The 20,570-nt window shown below is 38.8% G+C and overlaps 1 protein-coding gene across 1 annotated transcript; it reads right to left on the reverse strand.

The window, feature by feature from the left end:
* Positions 1-13,499: 13,499 nt before the first annotated feature.
* On the reverse strand, positions 13,500-15,862 carry LOC119009889 (E3 SUMO-protein ligase ZBED1-like). Its single transcript, XM_037081614.1, has 2 exons — positions 14,186-15,862; positions 13,500-13,668 (listed from the first exon to the last, which is right to left on the reverse strand). The coding sequence occupies exons 1-2, from the start codon at positions 15,629-15,631 to the stop codon at positions 13,600-13,602; spliced, it is 1,515 nt and encodes a 504-aa protein (XP_036937509.1). The 5' UTR covers positions 15,632-15,862; the 3' UTR covers positions 13,500-13,599.
* Positions 15,863-20,570: the final 4,708 nt, after the last annotated feature.

The raw sequence follows: 20,570 nt of genomic DNA on the forward strand, positions 1-20,570 counted from the left end.
TTTAGGGAGTTAGAGCAGATTCATCTGTATTCAAGCCAAAAATGCTTTCTCAGCTTAGATTTTGCTCAAAATGTATGAATTTGACCTAAACATGATGTGGAAACATGGTTTCACTTGTTTCATCACTCATTTCAGTCAGACGTGTTTTCTTGCCAAATCAAGCGATTTAGAGCGCTGGGAGCTTGTTTGACGGAGTTAGAGCAGATTCATCTGTATTCAAGCCAAAAATGCTTTCTCAGCTTAGATTTTGCTCAAAATGTATGAATTTGACCTAAACATGATGTGGAAACATGGTTTCACTTGTTTCATCACTCATTTCAGTCAGACGTCTTTACTTGCCAAATCAAGCGTTTCAGGGCGCTGGGAGCTTGTTTTAGGGAGTTAGAGCAGATTCATCTGTATTCAAGCCAAAAATGCTTTCTCAGCTTAGATTTTGCTCAAAATGTATGAATTTGACCTAAACATGATGTGGAAACATGGTTTCACTTGTTTCATCACTCATTTCAGTCAGACGTCTTTACTTGCCAAATCAAGCGTTTCAGGGCGCTGGGAGCTTGTTTTAGGGAGTTAGAGCAGATTCATCTGTATTCAAGCCAAAAATGCTTTCTCAGCTTAGATTTTGCTCAAAATGTATGAATTTGACCTAAACATGATGTGGAAACATGGTTTCACTTGTTTCATCACTCATTTCAGTCAGACGTCTTTACTTGCCAAATCAAGCGTTTCAGGGCGCTGGGAGCTTGTTTTAGGGAGTTAGAGCAGATTCATCTGTATTCAAGCCAAAAATGCTTTCTCAGCTTAGATTTTGCTCAAAATGTATGAATTTGACCTAAACATGATGTGGAAACATGGTTTCACTTGTTTCCTCACTCATTTCAGTCAGACGTCTTTACTTGCCAAATCAAGCGTTTCAGGGCGCTGGGAGCTTGTTTGACGGAGTTAGAGCAGATTCATCTGTATTCAAGCCAAAAATGCTTTCTCAGCTTAGATTTTGCTCAAAATGTATGAATTTGACCTAAACATGATGTGGAAACATGGTTTCACTTGTTTCATCACTCATTTCAGTCAGACGTGTTTTCTTGCCAAATCAAGCGATTTAGAGCGCTGGGAGCTTGTTTGACGGAGTTAGAGCAGATTCATCTGTATTCAAGCCAAAAATGCTTTCTCAGCTTAGATTTTGCTCAAAATGTATGAATTTGACCTAAACATGATGTGGAAACATGGTTTCACTTGTTTCATCACTCATTTCAGTCAGACGTCTTTACTTGCCAAATCAAGCGTTTCAGGGCGCTGGGAGCTTGTTTTAGGGAGTTAGAGCAGATTCATGTGTATTCAAGCCAAAAATGCTTTCTCAGCTTAGATTTTGCTCAAAATGTATGAATTTGACCTAAACATGATGTGGAAACATGGTTTCACTTGTTTCATCACTCATTTCAGTCAGACGTCTTTACTTGCCAAATCAAGCGTTTCAGGGCGCTGGGAGCTTGTTTTAGGGAGTTAGAGCAGATTCATCTGTATTCAAGCCAAAAATGCTTTCTCAGCTTAGATTTTGCTCAAAATGTATGAATTTGACCTAAACATGATGTGGAAACATGGTTTCACTTGTTTCATCACTCATTTCAGTCAGACGTCTTTACTTGCCAAATCAAGCGTTTCAGGGCGCTGGGAGCTTGTTTGACGGAGTTAGAGCAGATTCATCTGTATTCAAGCCAAAAATGCTTTCTCAGCTTAGATTTTGCTCAAAATGTATGAATTTGACCTAAACATGATGTGGAAACATGGTTTCACTTGTTTCATCACTCATTTCAGTCAGACGTGTTTTCTTGCCAAATCAAGCGTTTTAGAGCGCTGGGAGCTTGTTTGACGGAGTTAGAGCAGATTCATCTGTATTCAAGCCAAAAATGCTTTCTCAGCTTAGATTTTGCTCAAAATGTATGAATTTGACCTAAACATGATGTGGAAACATGGTTTCACTTGTTTCCTCACTCATTTCAGTCAGACGTCTTTACTTGCCAAATCAAGCGTTTAAGGGCGCTGGGAGCTTGTTTGACGGAGTTAGAGCAGATTCATCTGTATTCAAGCCAAAAATGCTTTCTCAGCTTAGATTTTGCTCAAAATGTATGAATTTGACCTAAACATGATGTGGAAACATGGTTTCACTTGTTTCATCACTCATTTCAGTCAGACGTCTTTACTTGCCAAATCAAGCGTTTCAGGGCGCTGGGAGCTTGTTTGACGGAGTTAGAGCAGATTCATCTGTATTCAAGCCAAAAATGCTTTCTCAGCTTAGATTTTGCTCAAAATGTATGAATTTGACCTAAACATGATGTGGAAACATGGTTTCACTTGTTTCATCACTCATTTCAGTCAGACGTCTTTTCTTGCCAAATCAAGCGATTTAGAGCGCTGGGAGCTTGTTTGACGGAGTTAGAGCAGATTCATCTGTATTCAAGCCAAAAATGCTTTCTCAGCTTAGATTTTGCTCAAAATGTATGAATTTGACCTAAACATGATGTGGAAACATGGTTTCACTTGTTTCATCACTCATTTCAGTCAGACGTCTTTACTTGCCAAATCAAGCGTTTCAGGGCGCTGGGAGCTTGTTTGACGGAGTTAGAGCAGATTCATCTGTATTCAAGCCAAAAATGCTTTCTCAGCTTAGATTTTGCTCAAAATGTATGAATTTGACCTAAACATGATGTGGAAACATGGTTTCACTTGTTTCATCACTCATTTCAGTCAGACGTCTTTACTTGCCAAATCAAGCGTTTCAGGGCGCTGGGAGCTTGTTTTAGGGAGTTAGAGCAGATTCATCTGTATTCAAGCCAAAAATGCTTTCTCAGCTTAGATTTTGCTCAAAATGTATGAATTTGACCTAAACATGATGTGGAAACATGGTTTCACTTGTTTCATCACTCATTTCAGTCAGACGTCTTTACTTGCCAAATCAAGCGTTTCAGGGCGCTGGGAGCTTGTTTTAGGGAGTTAGAGCAGATTCATCTGTATTCAAGCCAAAAATGCTTTCTCAGCTTAGATTTTGCTCAAAATGTATGAATTTGACCTAAACATGATGTGGAAACATGGTTTCACTTGTTTCATCACTCATTTCAGTCAGACGTCTTTACTTGCCAAATCAAGCGTTTCAGGGCGCTGGGAGCTTGTTTTAGGGAGTTAGAGCAGATTCATCTGTATTCAAGCCAAAAATGCTTTCTCAGCTTAGATTTTGCTCAAAATGTATGAATTTGACCTAAACATGATGTGGAAACATGGTTTCACTTGTTTCATCACTCATTTCAGTCAGACGTCTTTACTTGCCAAATCAAGCGTTTCAGGGCGCTGGGAGCTTGTTTTAGGGAGTTAGAGCAGATTCATCTGTATTCAAGCCAAAAATGCTTTCTCAGCTTAGATTTTGCTCAAAATGTATGAATTTGACCTAAACATGATGTGGAAACATGGTTTCACTTGTTTCATCACTCATTTCAGTCAGACGTGTTTTCTTGCCAAATCAAGCGATTTAGAGCGCTGGGAGCTTGTTTTAGGGAGTTAGAGCAGATTCATCTGTATTCAAGCCAAAAATGCTTTCTCAGCTTAGATTTTGCTCAAAATGTATGAATTTGACCTAAACATGATGTGGAAACATGGTTTCACTTGTTTCATCACTCATTTCAGTCAGACGTCTTTACTTGCCAAATCAAGCGTTTCAGGGCGCTGGGAGCTTGTTTGACGGAGTTAGAGCAGATTCATCTGTATTCAAGCCAAAAATGCTTTCTCAGCTTAGATTTTGCTCAAAATGTATGAATTTGACCTAAACATGATGTGGAAACATGGTTTCACTTGTTTCATCACTCATTTCAGTCAGACGTGTTTTCTTGCCAAATCAAGCGTTTCAGGGCGCTGGGAGCTTGTTTGACGGAGTTAGAGCAGATTCATCTGTATTCAAGCCAAAAATGCTTTCTCAGCTTAGATTTTGCTCAAAATGTATGAATTTGACCTAAACATGATGTGGAAACATGGTTTCACTTGTTTCATCACTCATTTCAGTCAGACGTCTTTACTTGCCAAATCAAGCGTTTCAGGGCGCTGGGAGCTTGTTTTAGGGAGTTAGAGCAGATTCATGTGTATTCAAGCCAAAAATGCTTTCTCAGCTTAGATTTTGCTCAAAATGTATGAATTTGACCTAAACATGATGTGGAAACATGGTTTCACTTGTTTCATCACTCATTTCAGTCAGACGTCTTTACTTGCCAAATCAAGCGTTTCAGGGCGCTGGGAGCTTGTTTGACGGAGTTAGAGCAGATTCATCTGTATTCAAGCCAAAAATGCTTTCTCAGCTTAGATTTTGCTCAAAATGTATGAATTTGACCTAAACATGATGTGGAAACATGGTTTCACTTGTTTCATCACTCATTTCAGTCAGACGTCTTTACTTGCCAAATCAAGCGTTTCAGGGCGCTGGGAGCTTGTTTTAGGGAGTTAGAGCAGATTCATCTGTATTCAAGCCAAAAATGCTTTCTCAGCTTAGATTTTGCTCAAAATGTATGAATTTGACCTAAACATGATGTGGAAACATGGTTTCACTTGTTTCATCACTCATTTCAGTCAGACGTGTTTTCTTGCCAAATCAAGCGATTTAGAGCGCTGGGAGCTTGTTTGACGGAGTTAGAGCAGATTCATCTGTATTCAAGCCAAAAATGCTTTCTCAGCTTAGATTTTGCTCAAAATGTATGAATTTGACCTAAACATGATGTGGAAACATGGTTTCACTTGTTTCATCACTCATTTCAGTCAGACGTCTTTACTTGCCAAATCAAGCGTTTCAGGGCGCTGGGAGCTTGTTTTACGGAGTTAGAGCAGATTCATCTGTATTCAAGCCAAAAATGCTTTCTCAGCTTAGATTTTGCTCAAAATGTATGAATTTGACCTAAACATGATGTGGAAACATGGTTTCACTTGTTTCATCACTCATTTCAGTCAGACGTCTTTACTTGCCAAATCAAGCGTTTCAGGGCGCTGGGAGCTTGTTTTAGGGAGTTAGAGCAGATTCATCTGTATTCAAGCCAAAAATGCTTTCTCAGCTTAGATTTTGCTCAAAATGTATGAATTTGACCTAAACATGATGTGGAAACATGGTTTCACTTGTTTCATCACTCATTTCAGTCAGACGTCTTTACTTGCCAAATCAAGCGTTTCAGGGCGCTGGGAGCTTGTTTTAGGGAGTTAGAGCAGATTCATGTGTATTCAAGCCAAAAATGCTTTCTCAGCTTAGATTTTGCTCAAAATGTATGAATTTGACCTAAACATGATGTGGAAACATGGTTTCACTTGTTTCATCACTCATTTCAGTCAGACGTCTTTACTTGCCAAATCAAGCGTTTCAGGGCGCTGGGAGCTTGTTTTAGGGAGTTAGAGCAGATTCATCTGTATTCAAGCCAAAAATGCTTTCTCAGCTTAGATTTTGCTCAAAATGTATGAATTTGACCTAAACATGATGTGGAAACATGGTTTCACTTGTTTCATCACTCATTTCAGTCAGACGTCTTTACTTGCCAAATCAAGCGTTTCAGGGCGCTGGGAGCTTGTTTTAGGAGTTAGAGCAGATTCATCTGTATTCAAGCCAAAAATGCTTTCTCAGCTTAGATTTTGCTCAAAATGTATGAATTTGACCTAAACATGATGTGGAAACATGGTTTCACTTGTTTCATCACTCATTTCAGTCAGACGTCTTTACTTGCCAAATCAAGCGTTTCAGGGCGCTGGGAGCTTGTTTTAGGAGTTAGAGCAGATTCATCTGTATTCAAGCCAAAAATGCTTTCTCAGCTTAGATTTTGCTCAAAATGTATGAATTTGACCTAAACATGATGTGGAAACATGGTTTCACTTGTTTCATCACTCATTTCAGTCAGACGTCTTTACTTGCCAAATCAAGCGTTTCAGGGCGCTGGGAGCTTGTTTTAGGAGTTAGAGCAGATTCATCTGTATTCAAGCCAAAAATGCTTTCTCAGCTTAGATTTTGCTCAAAATGTATGAATTTGACCTAAACATGATGTGGAAACATGGTTTCACTTGTTTCATCACTCATTTCAGTCAGACGTCTTTACTTGCCAAATCAAGCGTTTAAGGGCGCTGGGAGCTTGTTTTAGGGAGTTAGAGCAGATTCATCTGTATTCAAGCCAAAAATGCTTTCTCAGCTTAGATTTTGCTCAAAATGTATGAATTTGACCTAAACATGATGTGGAAACATGGTTTCACTTGTTTCATCACTCATTTCAGTCAGACGTGTTTTCTTGCCAAATCAAGCGATTTAGAGCGCTGGGAGCTTGTTTTAGGGAGTTAGAGCAGATTCATCTGTATTCAAGCCAAAAATGCTTTCTCAGCTTAGATTTTGCTCAAAATGTATGAATTTGACCTAAACATGATGTGGAAACATGGTTTCACTTGTTTCATCACTCATTTCAGTCAGACGTCTTTACTTGCCAAATCAAGCGTTTCAGGGCGCTGGGAGCTTGTTTTACGGAGTTAGAGCAGATTCATCTGTATTCAAGCCAAAAATGCTTTCTCAGCTTAGATTTTGCTCAAAATGTATGAATTTGACCTAAACATGATGTGGAAACATGGTTTCACTTGTTTCATCACTCATTTCAGTCAGACGTGTTTTCTTGCCAAATCAAGCGATTTAGGGCGCTGGGAGCTTGTTTTACGGAGTTAGAGCAGATTCATCTGTATTCAAGCCAAAAATGCTTTCTCAGCTTAGATTTTGCTCAAAATGTATGAATTTGACCTAAACATGATGTGGAAACATGGTTTCACTTGTTTCATCACTCATTTCAGTCAGACGTCTTTACTTGCCAAATCAAGCGTTTCAGGGCGCTGGGAGCTTGTTTTAGGGAGTTAGAGCAGATTCATGTGTATTCAAGCCAAAAATGCTTTCTCAGCTTAGATTTTGCTCAAAATGTATGAATTTGACCTAAACATGATGTGGAAACATGGTTTCACTTGTTTCATCACTCATTTCAGTCAGACGTCTTTACTTGCCAAATCAAGCGTTTCAGAGCGCTGGGAGCTTGTTTGACGGAGTTAGAGCAGATTCATCTGTATTCAAGCCAAAAATGCTTTCTCAGCTTAGATTTTGCTCAAAATGAATGAATTTGACCTAAACATGATGTGGAAACATGGTTTCACTTGTTTCATCACTCATTTCAGTCAGACGTCTTTACTTGCCAAATCAAGCGTTTCAGGGCGCTGGGAGCTTGTTTGACGGAGTTAGAGCAGATTCATCTGTATTCAAGCCAAAAATGCTTTCTCAGCTTAGATTTTGCTCAAAATGTATGAATTTGACCTAAACATGATGTGGAAACATGGTTTCACTTGTTTCCTCACTCATTTCAGTCAGACGTCTTTACTTGCCAAATCAAGCGTTTAAGGGCGCTGGGAGCTTGTTTGACGGAGTTAGAGCAGATTCATCTGTATTCAAGCCAAAAATGCTTTCTCAGCTTAGATTTTGCTCAAAATGTATGAATTTGACCTAAACATGATGTGGAAACATGGTTTCACTTGTTTCATCACTCATTTCAGTCAGACGTCTTTACTTGCCAAATCAAGCGTTTCAGGGCGCTGGGAGCTTGTTTTAGGGAGTTAGAGCAGATTCATCTGTATTCAAGCCAAAAATGCTTTCTCAGCTTAGATTTTGCTCAAAATGTATGAATTTGACCTAAACATGATGTGGAAACATGGTTTCACTTGTTTCATCACTCATTTCAGTCAGACGTCTTTACTTGCCAAATCAAGCGTTTCAGGGCGCTGGGAGCTTGTTTTAGGGAGTTAGAGCAGATTCATCTGTATTCAAGCCAAAAATGCTTTCTCAGCTTAGATTTTGCTCAAAATGTATGAATTTGACCTAAACATGATGTGGAAACATGGTTTCACTTGTTTCATCACTCATTTCAGTCAGACGTCTTTACTTGCCAAATCAAGCGTTTCAGGGCGCTGGGAGCTTGTTTTAGGCAGTTAGAGCAGATTCATCTGTATTCAAGCCAAAAATGCTTTCTCAGCTTAGAGTTTGCTCAAAATGAATGAATTTGACCTAAACATGATGTGGAAACATGGTTTCACTTGTTTCATCACTCATTTCAGTCAGACGTCTTTACTTGCCAAATCAAGCGTTTCAGGGCGCTGGGAGCTTGTTTTAGGGAGTTAGAGCAGATTCATCTGTATTCAAGCCAAAAATGCTTTCTCAGCTTAGATTTTGCTCAAAATGTATGAATTTGACCTAAACATGATGTGGAAACATGGTTTCACTTGTTTCATCACTCATTTCAGTCAGACGTCGCGTTTCAGGGCGCTGGGACCTTGTTTGACGGAGTTAGAGCAGATTCATCTGTATTCAAGCCAAAAATGCTTTCTCAGCTTAGATTTTGCTCAAAATGTATGAATTTGACCTAAACATGATGTGGAAACATGGTTTCACTTGTTTCATCACTCATTTCAGTCAGACGTGTTTTCTTGCCATTTCAAGCGATTTAGAGCGCTGGGAGCTTGTTTGACGGAGTTAGAGCAGATTCATCTGTTTTCAAGCCAAAAATGTTTTCTCAGTTTAGATTTTGCTCAAAATGTATGAATTTGACCTAAACATGATGTGGAAACATGGTTTCACTTGTTTCATCACTCATTTCAGTCAGACGTCTTTACTTGCCAAATCAAGCCTTTCAGGGCGCTGGGAGCTTGTTTTAGGGAGTTAGAGCAGATTCATCTGTATTCAAGCCAAAAATGCTTTCTCATCTTAGATTTTGCTCAAAATGTATGAATTTGACCTCAACATAGTGTGGAAACATGGTTTCACTTGTTTCATCATTCATTTCAGTCAGACGTCTTTTCTTCCCAAATCAAGCGATTTAGAGCGCTGGGAGCTTGTATGAAGGAGTTAGAGCAGATCACGCTTTATTCAATCCAAAAATGCTTTCTCTGCCCAGATTTTGCTCAAACTCTATGAATTTCACCTCAACATACACAACAACACGATTTAGGGCGCTGGGAGCTTGTTTTAGGGAGTTAGAGCATGGTTTCACTTGTTTCATCATTCATTTCAGTCAGACGTCTTTTCTTGCCAAATAAACCGATTTAGAGCGCTGAGAGCTTGTTTTAAGGAGTTAGAGTAAATGAAGCTGTATTAAAGCCTAAATTGCTTTCTCAGCTTAGATTTTGCTCAAAATGTATGAATTTAACCTCAACATAGTGTGGATACATGGTTTCACTTGTTTCAACATTGTTTTCATTAAGACGTGTTTTCTTGCTAAATCAAGCGATTTAGAGCGCTGGGAGCTTGTTTGACGGAGTTAGAGCAGACTCATCTGTATTCAAGCCAAAAATGCTTTCTACGCTCAGATTTTGCTCAAAATGTATGAATTTGACCTAAACATGATGTGGAAACATGGTTTCACTTGTTTCATCACTCATTTCAGTCAGACGTCTTTACTTGCCAAATCAAGCGATATAGAGCGCTGGGAGCTTGTTTTACTGAGTTAGAGCAGATTGATCTGTATTCAAGCCAAAAATGCTTTCTCATCTTAGAATTTGCTCAAAATGTATGAATTTCACCTCAACATAGTGTGGAAACATGGTTTCAATTGTTTCATCATTCATTTCAGTCAGACGTCTTTTCTTGCCAAATCAAGCGATTTAGAGCGCTGGGACTTTGTTTTAAGGAGTTAGAGCAGATTACGCTGTATTCAAGACAAAAATGCTTTCTCAGCTTAGATTTTGCTCAAAATGTATGAATTTGACCTCAACATGGTGTGGAAACATGGTTTCACTTGTTTCATCATTCATTTCAGCCAGACGTCTTTTCTTGACAAATCAAGCGATTTAGAGCGCTGGGAGCTTGTATGAAGGAGTTAGAGCAGATTACGCTGTATTCAATACAAAAATGCTTTCTCTGCCTAGATTTTGCTCAAACTGTATGAATTTCATCTCAACATAGTGTGGAAACATGGTTTCACTTGTTTCATCATTCATTTCAGTCAGACGTCTTTTCTTGACAAATCAAGCGATTTAGAGCGCTGGGAGCTTGTTTGAAGGAGTTAGAGCAGATTACGCTGTATTCAAGCCAAAAATGCTTTCTCAGCCTAGATTTTGCTCAAAATGTATGAACTTGACCTCAACATAGTGTGGAAACATGGTTTCACTTGTTTCATCATTCATTTCAGTCAGAAGTGTTTTCTTGCGAAATCAAGCGATTTAGAGCGCTGGGAGCTTGTTTTAGGGAGTTAGAGCAGATTCATGTGTATTCAAGCCAAAAATGCTTTCTCAGCTTAGATTTTGCTCAAAATGTATGAATTTGACGTCAACATAGTGTGGAAACATGGTTTCACTTGTTTCATCATTCATTTCAGTCAGACGTGTTTTCTTGCCAAATCAAGCGATTTAGGGCGCTGGGAGCTTGTTTTAGGGAGTTAGAGCATGGTTTCACTTGTTTCATCATTCATTTCAGCCAGACGTCTTTTCTTGACAAATCAAGCGATTTAGAGCGTTGGGAGCTTGTTTTAAGGAGTTAGAGCAGATTACGCTGTATTAAAGCCAAAATTGCTTTCTCAGCTTAGATTTTGCTCAAAATGTATGAATTTAACCTCAACATAGTGTGGATACATGGTTTCACTTGTTTCAACATTGTTTTCATTAAGACGTGTTTTCTTGCTAAATCAAGCGATTTAGAGCGCTGGGAGCTTGTTTTAGGGAGTTAGAGCAGATTCATGTGTATTCAAGCCAAAAATGCTTTCTCAGCTTAGATTTTGCGCAATATGTATGAATTTGACCTAAGTATAGTGTGGAAACATGGTTCCACTTGTTTCATCATTCATTTCAACCAGACGTCTTTTCTTGCCAAATCAAGCGATTTAGAGCGCTGGGAGCTTGTTTGAACCGTGTGGTTTTTGAATGTTGGCCCTTGAATGATGGTGAGTGAAATTTTCTCTTTACATGACACTCCCAGCCACAAATTTCACTCAAAAACAGTGAAATTTTCCAGAGTTGTAGCCACACTTGTCTTCTTTCTCCCAATGCGTCTATTTTCTCGGTGGGATTCATGGTTTTTGAATTATCGGCCTCTAACCAACAAGAGTAGGTTTCAACTGTCCCATTAACTCCATTGTAAATCAGGAAGACCATTTGCAAAACTGCACCCTTCTCCAACTTGCTCCTATTACCACATTTCTCAAAGTGGGACCACAAAACTTGGTGACTGTGTTCTTTAAGGCCATTCCCGCTTGATGGTAAAGAAATTTTGCTAATACCATGTTTGCTTTTTCGTCACGGGCCAAAGCGCACAGCCCACTCTCACAATTCTGTTGTGAGAGTGGGCTTGAATTGTCTAGTTAGTGTGAATGCTGAAAGCATTCACACTATTGTTCTTCCGGAATTTATTAAAGTTATTATTATTATTATTATTATTATTATTATTATTATTAGTGTAAATGCTGACTCAGCATTCACACTATTGTTCTTCTGGAATTTATTAGTGTGAATGCTGAAGGCATTTATTAGTGTGAATGCTGAAGGCAATTTTTAACATTGCCGCAAATGGGAAAAGCTTCAAATCCTCTTCAAAACTCATCGCCTTTCAACCTCTTCTTCTTCCTCATACTTTCAGCCAGAGACACCATTCAAACTTTAAAACACGCACAAGACCTTGAACTATTTGCACTGTATTCAGTTTTTTAAAATCTTGTACGGTTTTGAAACCATCGCAGTTTGAGTTTTAAGGATTTTCAGCTCCTCTTCTGATTTTATAATGGGTGTGTATTGCGTCAGCTAGAGTGCGCGCGCAGCAACTGCCGCAGCCCAGAATGTAGAGCAGCTGGAAAAAAAGGGAGAAAAATTCTATTCAGCTCGATTTGGTTCTGTGGTGGAAATTTCTGTCAATAAAAGAGTAAAGTCAGATCTGTCTTTTCGGTAAGTTTAATCCAACCATCTGCAGATGGACTCACCACACAGTCAAATTTATGAGCTGAGTGAATGAGCCCCGAGTAAAGGAGTGTTCACAATTTATACACAGATATCAACAAGGTCAGGGGAAGAGACAAGCACTCTCAGTGCCAGCAGTGATTAAGCTACACACATACGTACATACAGCTATCCCAAGGCGACTTTCTGAGTTTTGGCTGGTTCGTGACTCTATTACAATCATATAAGGCAGAGGTTAGGTGTTCATACATTTGATTCAACAAAATAGTTCAAAATTCATCAACCCATAATGAAAAGGAATTTTTCCATCACAGTTCCCAGATCTTTTACTTGACAATATATGCATAGAAATGTAGGAAATCTTGTTGGCTTTCAGCTGATGGTCTTATTTCAGATGTGGGACTTACGGTTTTGGATATAGAAGCCCGAGAGCGACGAGAAGTCAGGCAGTTCTCCCATAAGCCGCAATGTTAATTTTGAGCCGAAACTTCTGCTGAAGAGCCGACGGTACCTGATTTGTCTCTTGCGTTGGTGCCCTCATTTCTCACTTTCCAGAAATAAAAACAACATCACCGTGTTCGGCCATGTCTCTCCTCACTCACCATATAGATATTTTACAGTTGCGTTTTTTTCTAAAATCGCAGGGGTTTGGGAGGAGTTTTCCCATTCATTTTTATGGGGTCATTTTCATTTCTGTCTCTGCTATTTCTCCAGTGTGTGTATCTGTAGAATGCGTGTGTGGTGCCTGAGCCAGAGTGTGTGACATCATCTTTAGAATGCTGAGCAGCTGGAAAACCTGGACTAAGAATTCTCTTCAGCTGGATTTGGATCCCACATCTTTTTCTTTACATAGACGATGCTGCCATTTTAAGCTCTTTTGGCCTTTAACTTTCCGACTTTTCAGTCTTTTTTCACCTTTTTTCACCCATTCACACTGTATTTTCGCAGGAAATACAAATTTTTCTAGTGAATTATTAACACACAAAACATGTAATAAGGCTACTCACTAACAAACTGCTTACTGTATATGATCTACTTATCTCACATTGACTTTAATTAAATTTATTGTGTCAAAAGGTTTCACGAAAGTGTATTATGTTAGTTTAAAGCAAAAATGTTAAGTTCATCTAACTTTAGAAAATTGCATTACATTAGATAAAATTACTTCTGTTCAACAAGAGATATTTAAGTTTATCCAATCAAATTCAGTTATGTTATATGGACATAAATAATATATTTCCAGGCTACATAATTTACATTTGTCCCTTAAACATATATTTTATTCGTAGAAGTAAAATAATAAATCTATTAAATAAAAAGTCTATCTATTAATAAAAAGTTAAATTTATTAAATTAGGTCACACTAATTAGTAGAGGTGTGCATTGGCACTGCTCTCACAATTCAATTCAATTACGATTCGGAGGGTCTCGATTCGATTCGATTCGATTCAGCAATGCATTGCGATGCAAAAGCCTGCCATGTATTCAAATTCTACTGAAAGCAAGACATTTTTTCATCACAAGTTATGAGGCAACACAAGCAGTCAGACATTCAACAACATTTTATTGCCTCTTGTGTCACTCCTGGTTTGAGTCAAATAAAATTGGTTACATGAAAAAAAAATCACAGCTTTTAGTCACTAAAACTTAGTGCAACTCTTCCTGGTTTCCTGAACTTCCTGCTTCATCGACTTCACTCATACGTCTCCTTTCAAACTGTTTGAACAAAATAAATAAAGACAAAAACACAGCTGTTAGCAGAATATTCTTAGACAATGTTGTAGATCAACTGTAGATTGTTGTAGATCAATTATTATTAATCAATTATTTTTTTATCAGTCTTGTGCTGTATATGGGTCAATAATGTTTTTGAAGTAGCAGACATCAGAGTGGTGCAATCAGGGATAATACCACTGTTGCATGAATTAATCTATTTTGTTTGTTTCTACTGAAGTAGTCTATTCATTGCATGTACATTAGCAATAACAAATTAATTTATGGGCTATAGCTGTGGTTGTACCAACTGACGTCTGCTACTAAAAACGTCCTAGACCAATGCTTATTTGTCCAATAAACTATTTTTATAGTAACATATAACATTTAACAATGTAACATTTTGTTAAGCCTATTTATTTATTTATTTATTTATTTATTTATTTATTTATTTATATTATCATTATTGAATCACATATATTTTACAAAACATCAACAAAACATTAGCCTACATAATTACCTCCAGAGATGCAACCTCGGCAGTCACTCCAGCGTAGACATCCAGCCTCTCCTCCTCTGCCAGGAAAGGTAACCCTTTAAACCGAGGATCCAGGGCAGATGACGTGTAAAGGATCTTCTTCTCTGCCTCACTGTTATACCTCTTGAGGAGATCTGATTTGATGGCATTCTTCACATCACGGATCAGTGGTGGGTCTCCAATAGTGTCTGACATGCTCTGGACGAGTTGCCCATGTACTGGTGCAATGAGGCTGACTGTAGGAGTGCTCTCCTCGGACATGCAGAAAGTAGCATCCTTCATCGGTTTCAGTGTCTTCACTGCCTCCTCCACGTTAACCAGATCTGCTCTGCTGAGGGTGACGATGTCACTTTCGTCTACATTTAGTTCAGGCGATAACAGGGTGGCGTGCACGGCAGCTTGCAGTTGCAAAAACCTCTCCATCATATCATGAGCACTATTCCACCTTGTGGAGACGTCTGTGATCAGCTTGAGCGGACACGTCAGTTTGAGAATGGTTCTCTGGTTTTCCTCGAACAGGTGCTTTGCTTTCGGACTGCGGTGGAAGTATGCAGAGATGCGCCGCACTCTGCCCAGAAGCCTGGAGACCGTCGGTAACTTAAGCGCCCGCTGTGCTGCCAAATTCAAAGTATGCGCGAAGCACTTCACATGGGGGAACCGGCCGATTTCAGCCGCACTTGTCATGTTAGCGGCGTTATCCGTGACAAGCACAACACCTTTATCCGTTAGCTGCCATTCATCCACCACATCCAACAGTAGCGTCGCCATGTGAGCCCCTGTGTGGCTCTCATGCACGGCCCTGGTCTGCAGCACATGGGACATCATCCGCCAATCTTCGCTAATGTAATGTGCTGTTATGGTGATATAAGACTCTGTTACGATAGACGTCCAGGCGTCACTGGTGATTGCTACACGAGTAGCTTGTTGCAGCGATGTGTTTACCTCCTCTCTCACTTCTTTGTACAGTAAAGGAACGGCAGAGTCAGCGAATGTGGCTCTGGCTGGCAACTTGTACCGGGGCTCAATGGTTTTCAGCATGTGGCGAAATCCCGCATTTTCGACCACAGAGTATGGTCTTAGGTCTTTGGCAATGAAACATGCCACAGAGCGTGTAATCTTCTTCGCTCTATCGGAGTTTGGTGGTAGTGGTGACACTATCGACTGTTGAATACTTGGTTGATTTTTAACTTGCTGCGGTGTGGTTTTGGATCCTGTAGCCAATTCGGGGTGCCAACGGATTATGTGGTTGGTGAAATTGGTTGTATTTCCAACATGCTTGATTTTGGAGCGGCATGTTTTACACACTGCATAACTCTGATCAAGTTTCCCACCAACCTCGTAGAAACCAAAATGTCTCCAGATGTCTGCTTTCCACATTTTTGGTGCATCGATAATCTCTCTCTCTCCATCTTTCTCCGCTTCAGCCATACTGCTGCTGATCTCCGCGCTCTCTCGATTTGACCGCCTGACTGCGCATGTCTATGACGTTGCTCCGATGAGGCAACTGATTTTCATTGAGTTGCCTCAGCGAATTACCCGCGGAAGACAATTTTATTTCTTTATTTTGAAATGCGCTGAATCGATTCAGCATGTTGTCGCATCGATGCTGAATCGTCCATACCCCTTGATGCAATGCATTGCCGCATCGATTATTGTTGACACCACTACTAATTAGTATAAAATAAATTGGATGAAAACCTAATTCTAGTTCGTCAACAGGTTCCACACAAATGAATTTCGTACACCCAACATATTTTTGTTATTTCCTTTATTCGCCAATATTCATTTAACATTTTGTTGCCACTTAGTCCAAAATAAAACCCTTAGCAGACATTAGGGTGCAGCATGGTTCAACACGAACAGTTGTAAACAGCTTTTATGCAGTCCAACAGGCTTACATTTCTCTTTTTTTTGTAACAGCATAATAATCTAACCATAACAACACATGTGCTGCTATCAACGTTCATCTTAATATTGTGGAGGGAATGCCCTGAAATGTCATTAACATACATGTCAACTTGTGTTTTGTCACATTGTTACCCAACATTAGCAGTTATAAACCACCTTGATGCAGCATACAAAAAAGACACATCCAACAAAACATCCCTGATTTGCCAGTGTTACTGTCTAACAATATAACAAGCTTGTAGTCCTCAATTCTTTTGAAACAGCAAAATTTAACAATCAAATCAAACTATAACAACACACGTGCTGCTGTCAACCTTTAATTTAGTAGTGGTTGGAAAAAACTGATATTAACATTTTTACAAACATGCCAGCTCGTGTTGCAGCCACTACAAGGAGTTCTTAGCTGGTTATCAAAGAGTTTAAATATCTACATAAACAAGAACTTCAGCTAGAAGATTTGTGATTTCAGTTTCTGTGATTTTCCATTCTAATTGGTTACCACTGGCAAAATCAGGCAAAACAATTTACAGTACATTCATTCATACAGTTTGTTCTTGAGCATCTGTACCTTGGTGGAGAGTCTGCCAGCATCCAGCTGAAGGAAGAGCTTTTGAAGTACTTCAAAGAAGGTCTTCAGTTCCTTGGGATAACTGAGGTTCAGTGCATATATTACACCCATTCAGAGAGCACATGCAGAGGTGACGTCTCCCAAGTCATGTAGAACTTCAACACCCTCGATCACTATTCCAACATCAGCTGGAGGAGTGGTGGCATCACCTCCTTTGACTTTGATGATGTAGATGCCAAGAGTAAGTCGCTCAAGCTCCCTCTGTGCAGCAGTACCATCAGTATCCTTTACATAGGGGAGAAAGAAAGGACACAACCAATCTATGAAATCACAGATTTTGTCTACAAAATCCAAATATTAACTTTTGTCTTTCAGGTTTCCTTTTAATGAAAATAGCATGATACTTCAAAAAGTGCTATTTGTATAAAAATAAGACAAAGCAGTGCCAAGTGATTCCATCAAAATTTTAGAGAATGAATTGAAAACGTCTTCAAGACATATAACCAAGCACAGTTGACTGGATTTGACTCTGTCGTGGAAATTCTCCTTTGTGAGGTAGAGAGTTGCTAAGTCTCTGAAGAATCTCAGACTTCAGCGTATGAATCAAATCTCGTTTAATGCACGCAGCGTGGAGAGAAGGCAAAAGCATTCTCTCCCAAACTCTAAGTTGTTACCCCTTAAGTACAGAATCAGAGAGGGGGTTACCTTCATTTACAAACAGTCATGAAAACATGATTACAATGATTCTTTGATGTTTGGGTGTATCCTGTCTTCCCAGGACAGTGACTCCTTGATGAAGCAGATGGGACAGTAAGTGTCGTCTTATCTATAGGGATGCATATTATCATGTGGGGGATGTGTCCCCACCGGTGGCTCTTTTTTACACCTTAAGCAATGTGATATTCTCCCTTCCTCCTCCTGTCCTTACCATTAACAGGAAGTCTATGTAATTTCTCACATTCCTCCCTTTTGACACAAAGTGTCAACACAACATTTTTGGGAAATTACATAGAAAAAGTAAAAGATCCATAAACAATTTTCAAAACAAAAACAAGAATCAATGAATTTGACTGCGTGTTACATGAATTAAAATACATGACATGTTGTATATAATACATGTTATTTTCAAAAATAGTAAAATAGACAAAAAACTCATTTAGTTGAAAATAGCTTTTATGCCTTGTGGCAAAGTTTAGTCCATGTCCTTTTAGGATCTTTTGATCCTGCAGATGGTTCTTCTGTGTTTTCTTTTGTTTTTGTTGACAGTCCATTTTTTTTTTTTTTTTAATTTTTTTTTTTTTACCCTTCTGTAAGAGATGGGGTGTCTGAGTAGTCAGTATAAATGTCATCAGTGTGATTGATGGGTGCAAGTGAATCAGTTGATGGTGTGAAAGATATGAATATATGCGGACATTTGGAGTCCAAATTTCGCTCCGTTGAAAAAACAGGATTGGGCAAACCGTCATTGTGGTAACCAAACCAATGATGAAATCCAGCCATAATCGTCCAACGGCGTTCCCTCTCAGCACTTCTGCAGGTTAGGTTGTTGTCCTTCCTTCAGCAGCATGGCTTGGAAAAAGGCTTGCACTGGGATGCATGGCTCCAGGTGTCCCCCTCAGCTATTCAAATGGCAGTGGATGTTATCAGCAGCATCTGACGTGGTCCAGTCCACCGCAGTTGATGCCAGTGCTTCCTTCTCAGGTCCTTTACCAGTACCCAGTCTCCAGGCTGGATGTTGTGGAGTTTGCATCAACGTAGGCTCTGGGAGGGCAGCTTTCACCTGATGGAAGATTAGCTTCAAAAGCATGGTTAAATGTAGAATAAAACTTATCAGCATCCAATCTGGTCAGGGATAACCTGTTTTGAAGAAATGTGGTGTTAATCATCTTTATAGGAAGGCCAGTGATTATCTCACAAGGATATAGTCCAATTATCTTATGTGGGCAGCCTCTCACGCAGTAAAAACTCAACCCATGACAATTCTGTTTTGGTTTTTTTTTGTTTATATATATATATATATATATATATATATATATATATATATATATATATATATATATATATATATATATATATATATATATATATATATATATATATATATATATATTTTTATTTTTTTTTTTTTTTTTTGTCAATTTTGTTTTTAGTGTCTGGTTAGTTCATTTCACTGCACCTTCACTAGCTGGATGGCAAACACAGTGTGATTTAAGATTTATGTATAGGCTTTTGGAGATGTTTTTAGTAAAATTATTTTCAAAATGCAATCCAAATGCAAATTATTATTCGTTAATTTTGAGTAGAGACCCCTACATGGAACTATTCCCCGCAGAAATGACTTAGCTATTTAGATCGCTGTTTCATTTTATTATTTTTATTTTATTTTATTTATTTTTTTAAATGGAAGAAAAACATGTTCACAATAATGGGAACATTTCTTTTCCTTCTCCATTGAGTGAGTTTAATAAAATCCATTATTAAATGCTCAAGAAGATCCTCAGGTTTAGGATGGGCTGACAGAGGCATTGCTACACCTCTGCTAACATTGTAAGTTTCACAAATCAAAGTTAAAGTTAAAAAAAAAAAAAAAATCCTGGCGCATGCCACAATCTATTTACAATATTCTACATCCTCCCTTTTGATACATGGTCAAGACCATGTGTCAACTTCGCAAAGAGGGGCAATTTGGCTTTTGGCAGTACTGGGAGGCCGTTTACACCAACCCAGAGGTCAGATGGGAGTTTCCCAGTGACACTGGGTCATTAGCACTTGTATGAAATTTACATTTGCATAGGTAGAAGTAATGCAGACAAAGGGTTAATGATTAGACATTTAGGAGCAGTAGAATTTCCTGTAGAAATAAGAAACCTTGATTTCCTATAATGTGTGGAAAATCATGACATACATCAAATGCATACTGAGAGTCAGTATGTACTGTGATATTATATTAGTACTTTCAAGTATAGCATGGTTAGTAAAATCTTCATATGAGACACAATGGGATCCATCTATTGGACTTCTCATTGCAGAGCCATCTACAAAGAAAACAGAATCAGGGTTAATCAGGGGAGTGTCAAAGAGTAATCTCTTGGACTTGACACCTTCCAGACAGGGGTAGGGTTCTCCAGCTTGAGCTGTAAAAAAATTATATGAGCCATTTTCAGCTAAAAACATTTTTTCCAGTGTAACAGTCTGTGACCATTTTTTCCTGTAAGATAAGAGAGTGGACAGGATGTGGTTCATGTACAGTAAGAGGGCACATAGCAACAATATCAGCTGTAGCTAGAACTGCTTCAGTAGCAGCCGCCACAGACCTGAGACATGCAACCATACCTCTCCCTGCTGTGGAAAATCCTTTTTTGAATAGTATCCCACAGGTTGTATCTTACCATGTGACTGAGTTAGAATTTTCTTTCATAAAACTCATTATTTTCAGAAAAACAAAAAGATTTAAAAATGTGGGAGTGTCTGGTAGCCCTAGGCTAAGGCAAAGTCGATAAAGCTTGTTTTAAGTCAGTTAAAGCTTTCTCTGCGTCAGGAGTCCAAGTCAAGAAGTCAGTCATGGCCAAATGTCTACCCCCATATGTGATGTCTTATAGGGGTTGGGAGATCTCCACAATTGTATCAAATCCATGGACAACAATAGCCTGCTAAATTCAATAAGGCAATCGTTTTTTGTTATTTTCATTCGCAGTTTTTTGGAACATCCAAGGTTGTGGATGTAATCGGGACCTAATTCACGACTTTTCCGGATTAGAATAACGCATTTCATTTAAAAAATAATAATTTTCAACTTGTCCTTCAAAAAAATTTTTTGACCGTTTTCTGCCAGAAAACAAAAATGGAAACACTGTCTCAGTTTGACAATGCCCCTGCATAGGAAGACATATG

This window comes from Acanthopagrus latus, chromosome 20 (assembly GCF_904848185.1).
Source record: "Acanthopagrus latus isolate v.2019 chromosome 20, fAcaLat1.1, whole genome shotgun sequence".
Taxonomy (NCBI): domain Eukaryota; kingdom Metazoa; phylum Chordata; class Actinopteri; order Spariformes; family Sparidae; genus Acanthopagrus; species Acanthopagrus latus.

Bases quoted from the DNA above. Each gene is read 5' to 3' on its own strand.
- LOC119009889 (XM_037081614.1), bottom strand. From the start codon at position 15,631: ATGGCTGAAGCGGAGAAAGATGGAGAGAGAGAGATTATCGATGCACCA. The intron at 13,669-14,185 runs GTAATTATGTAG...TTGTTCAAACAG, and splicing joins CCGAGGTTGCATCTCTGGAG to TTTGAAAGGAGACGTATGAG.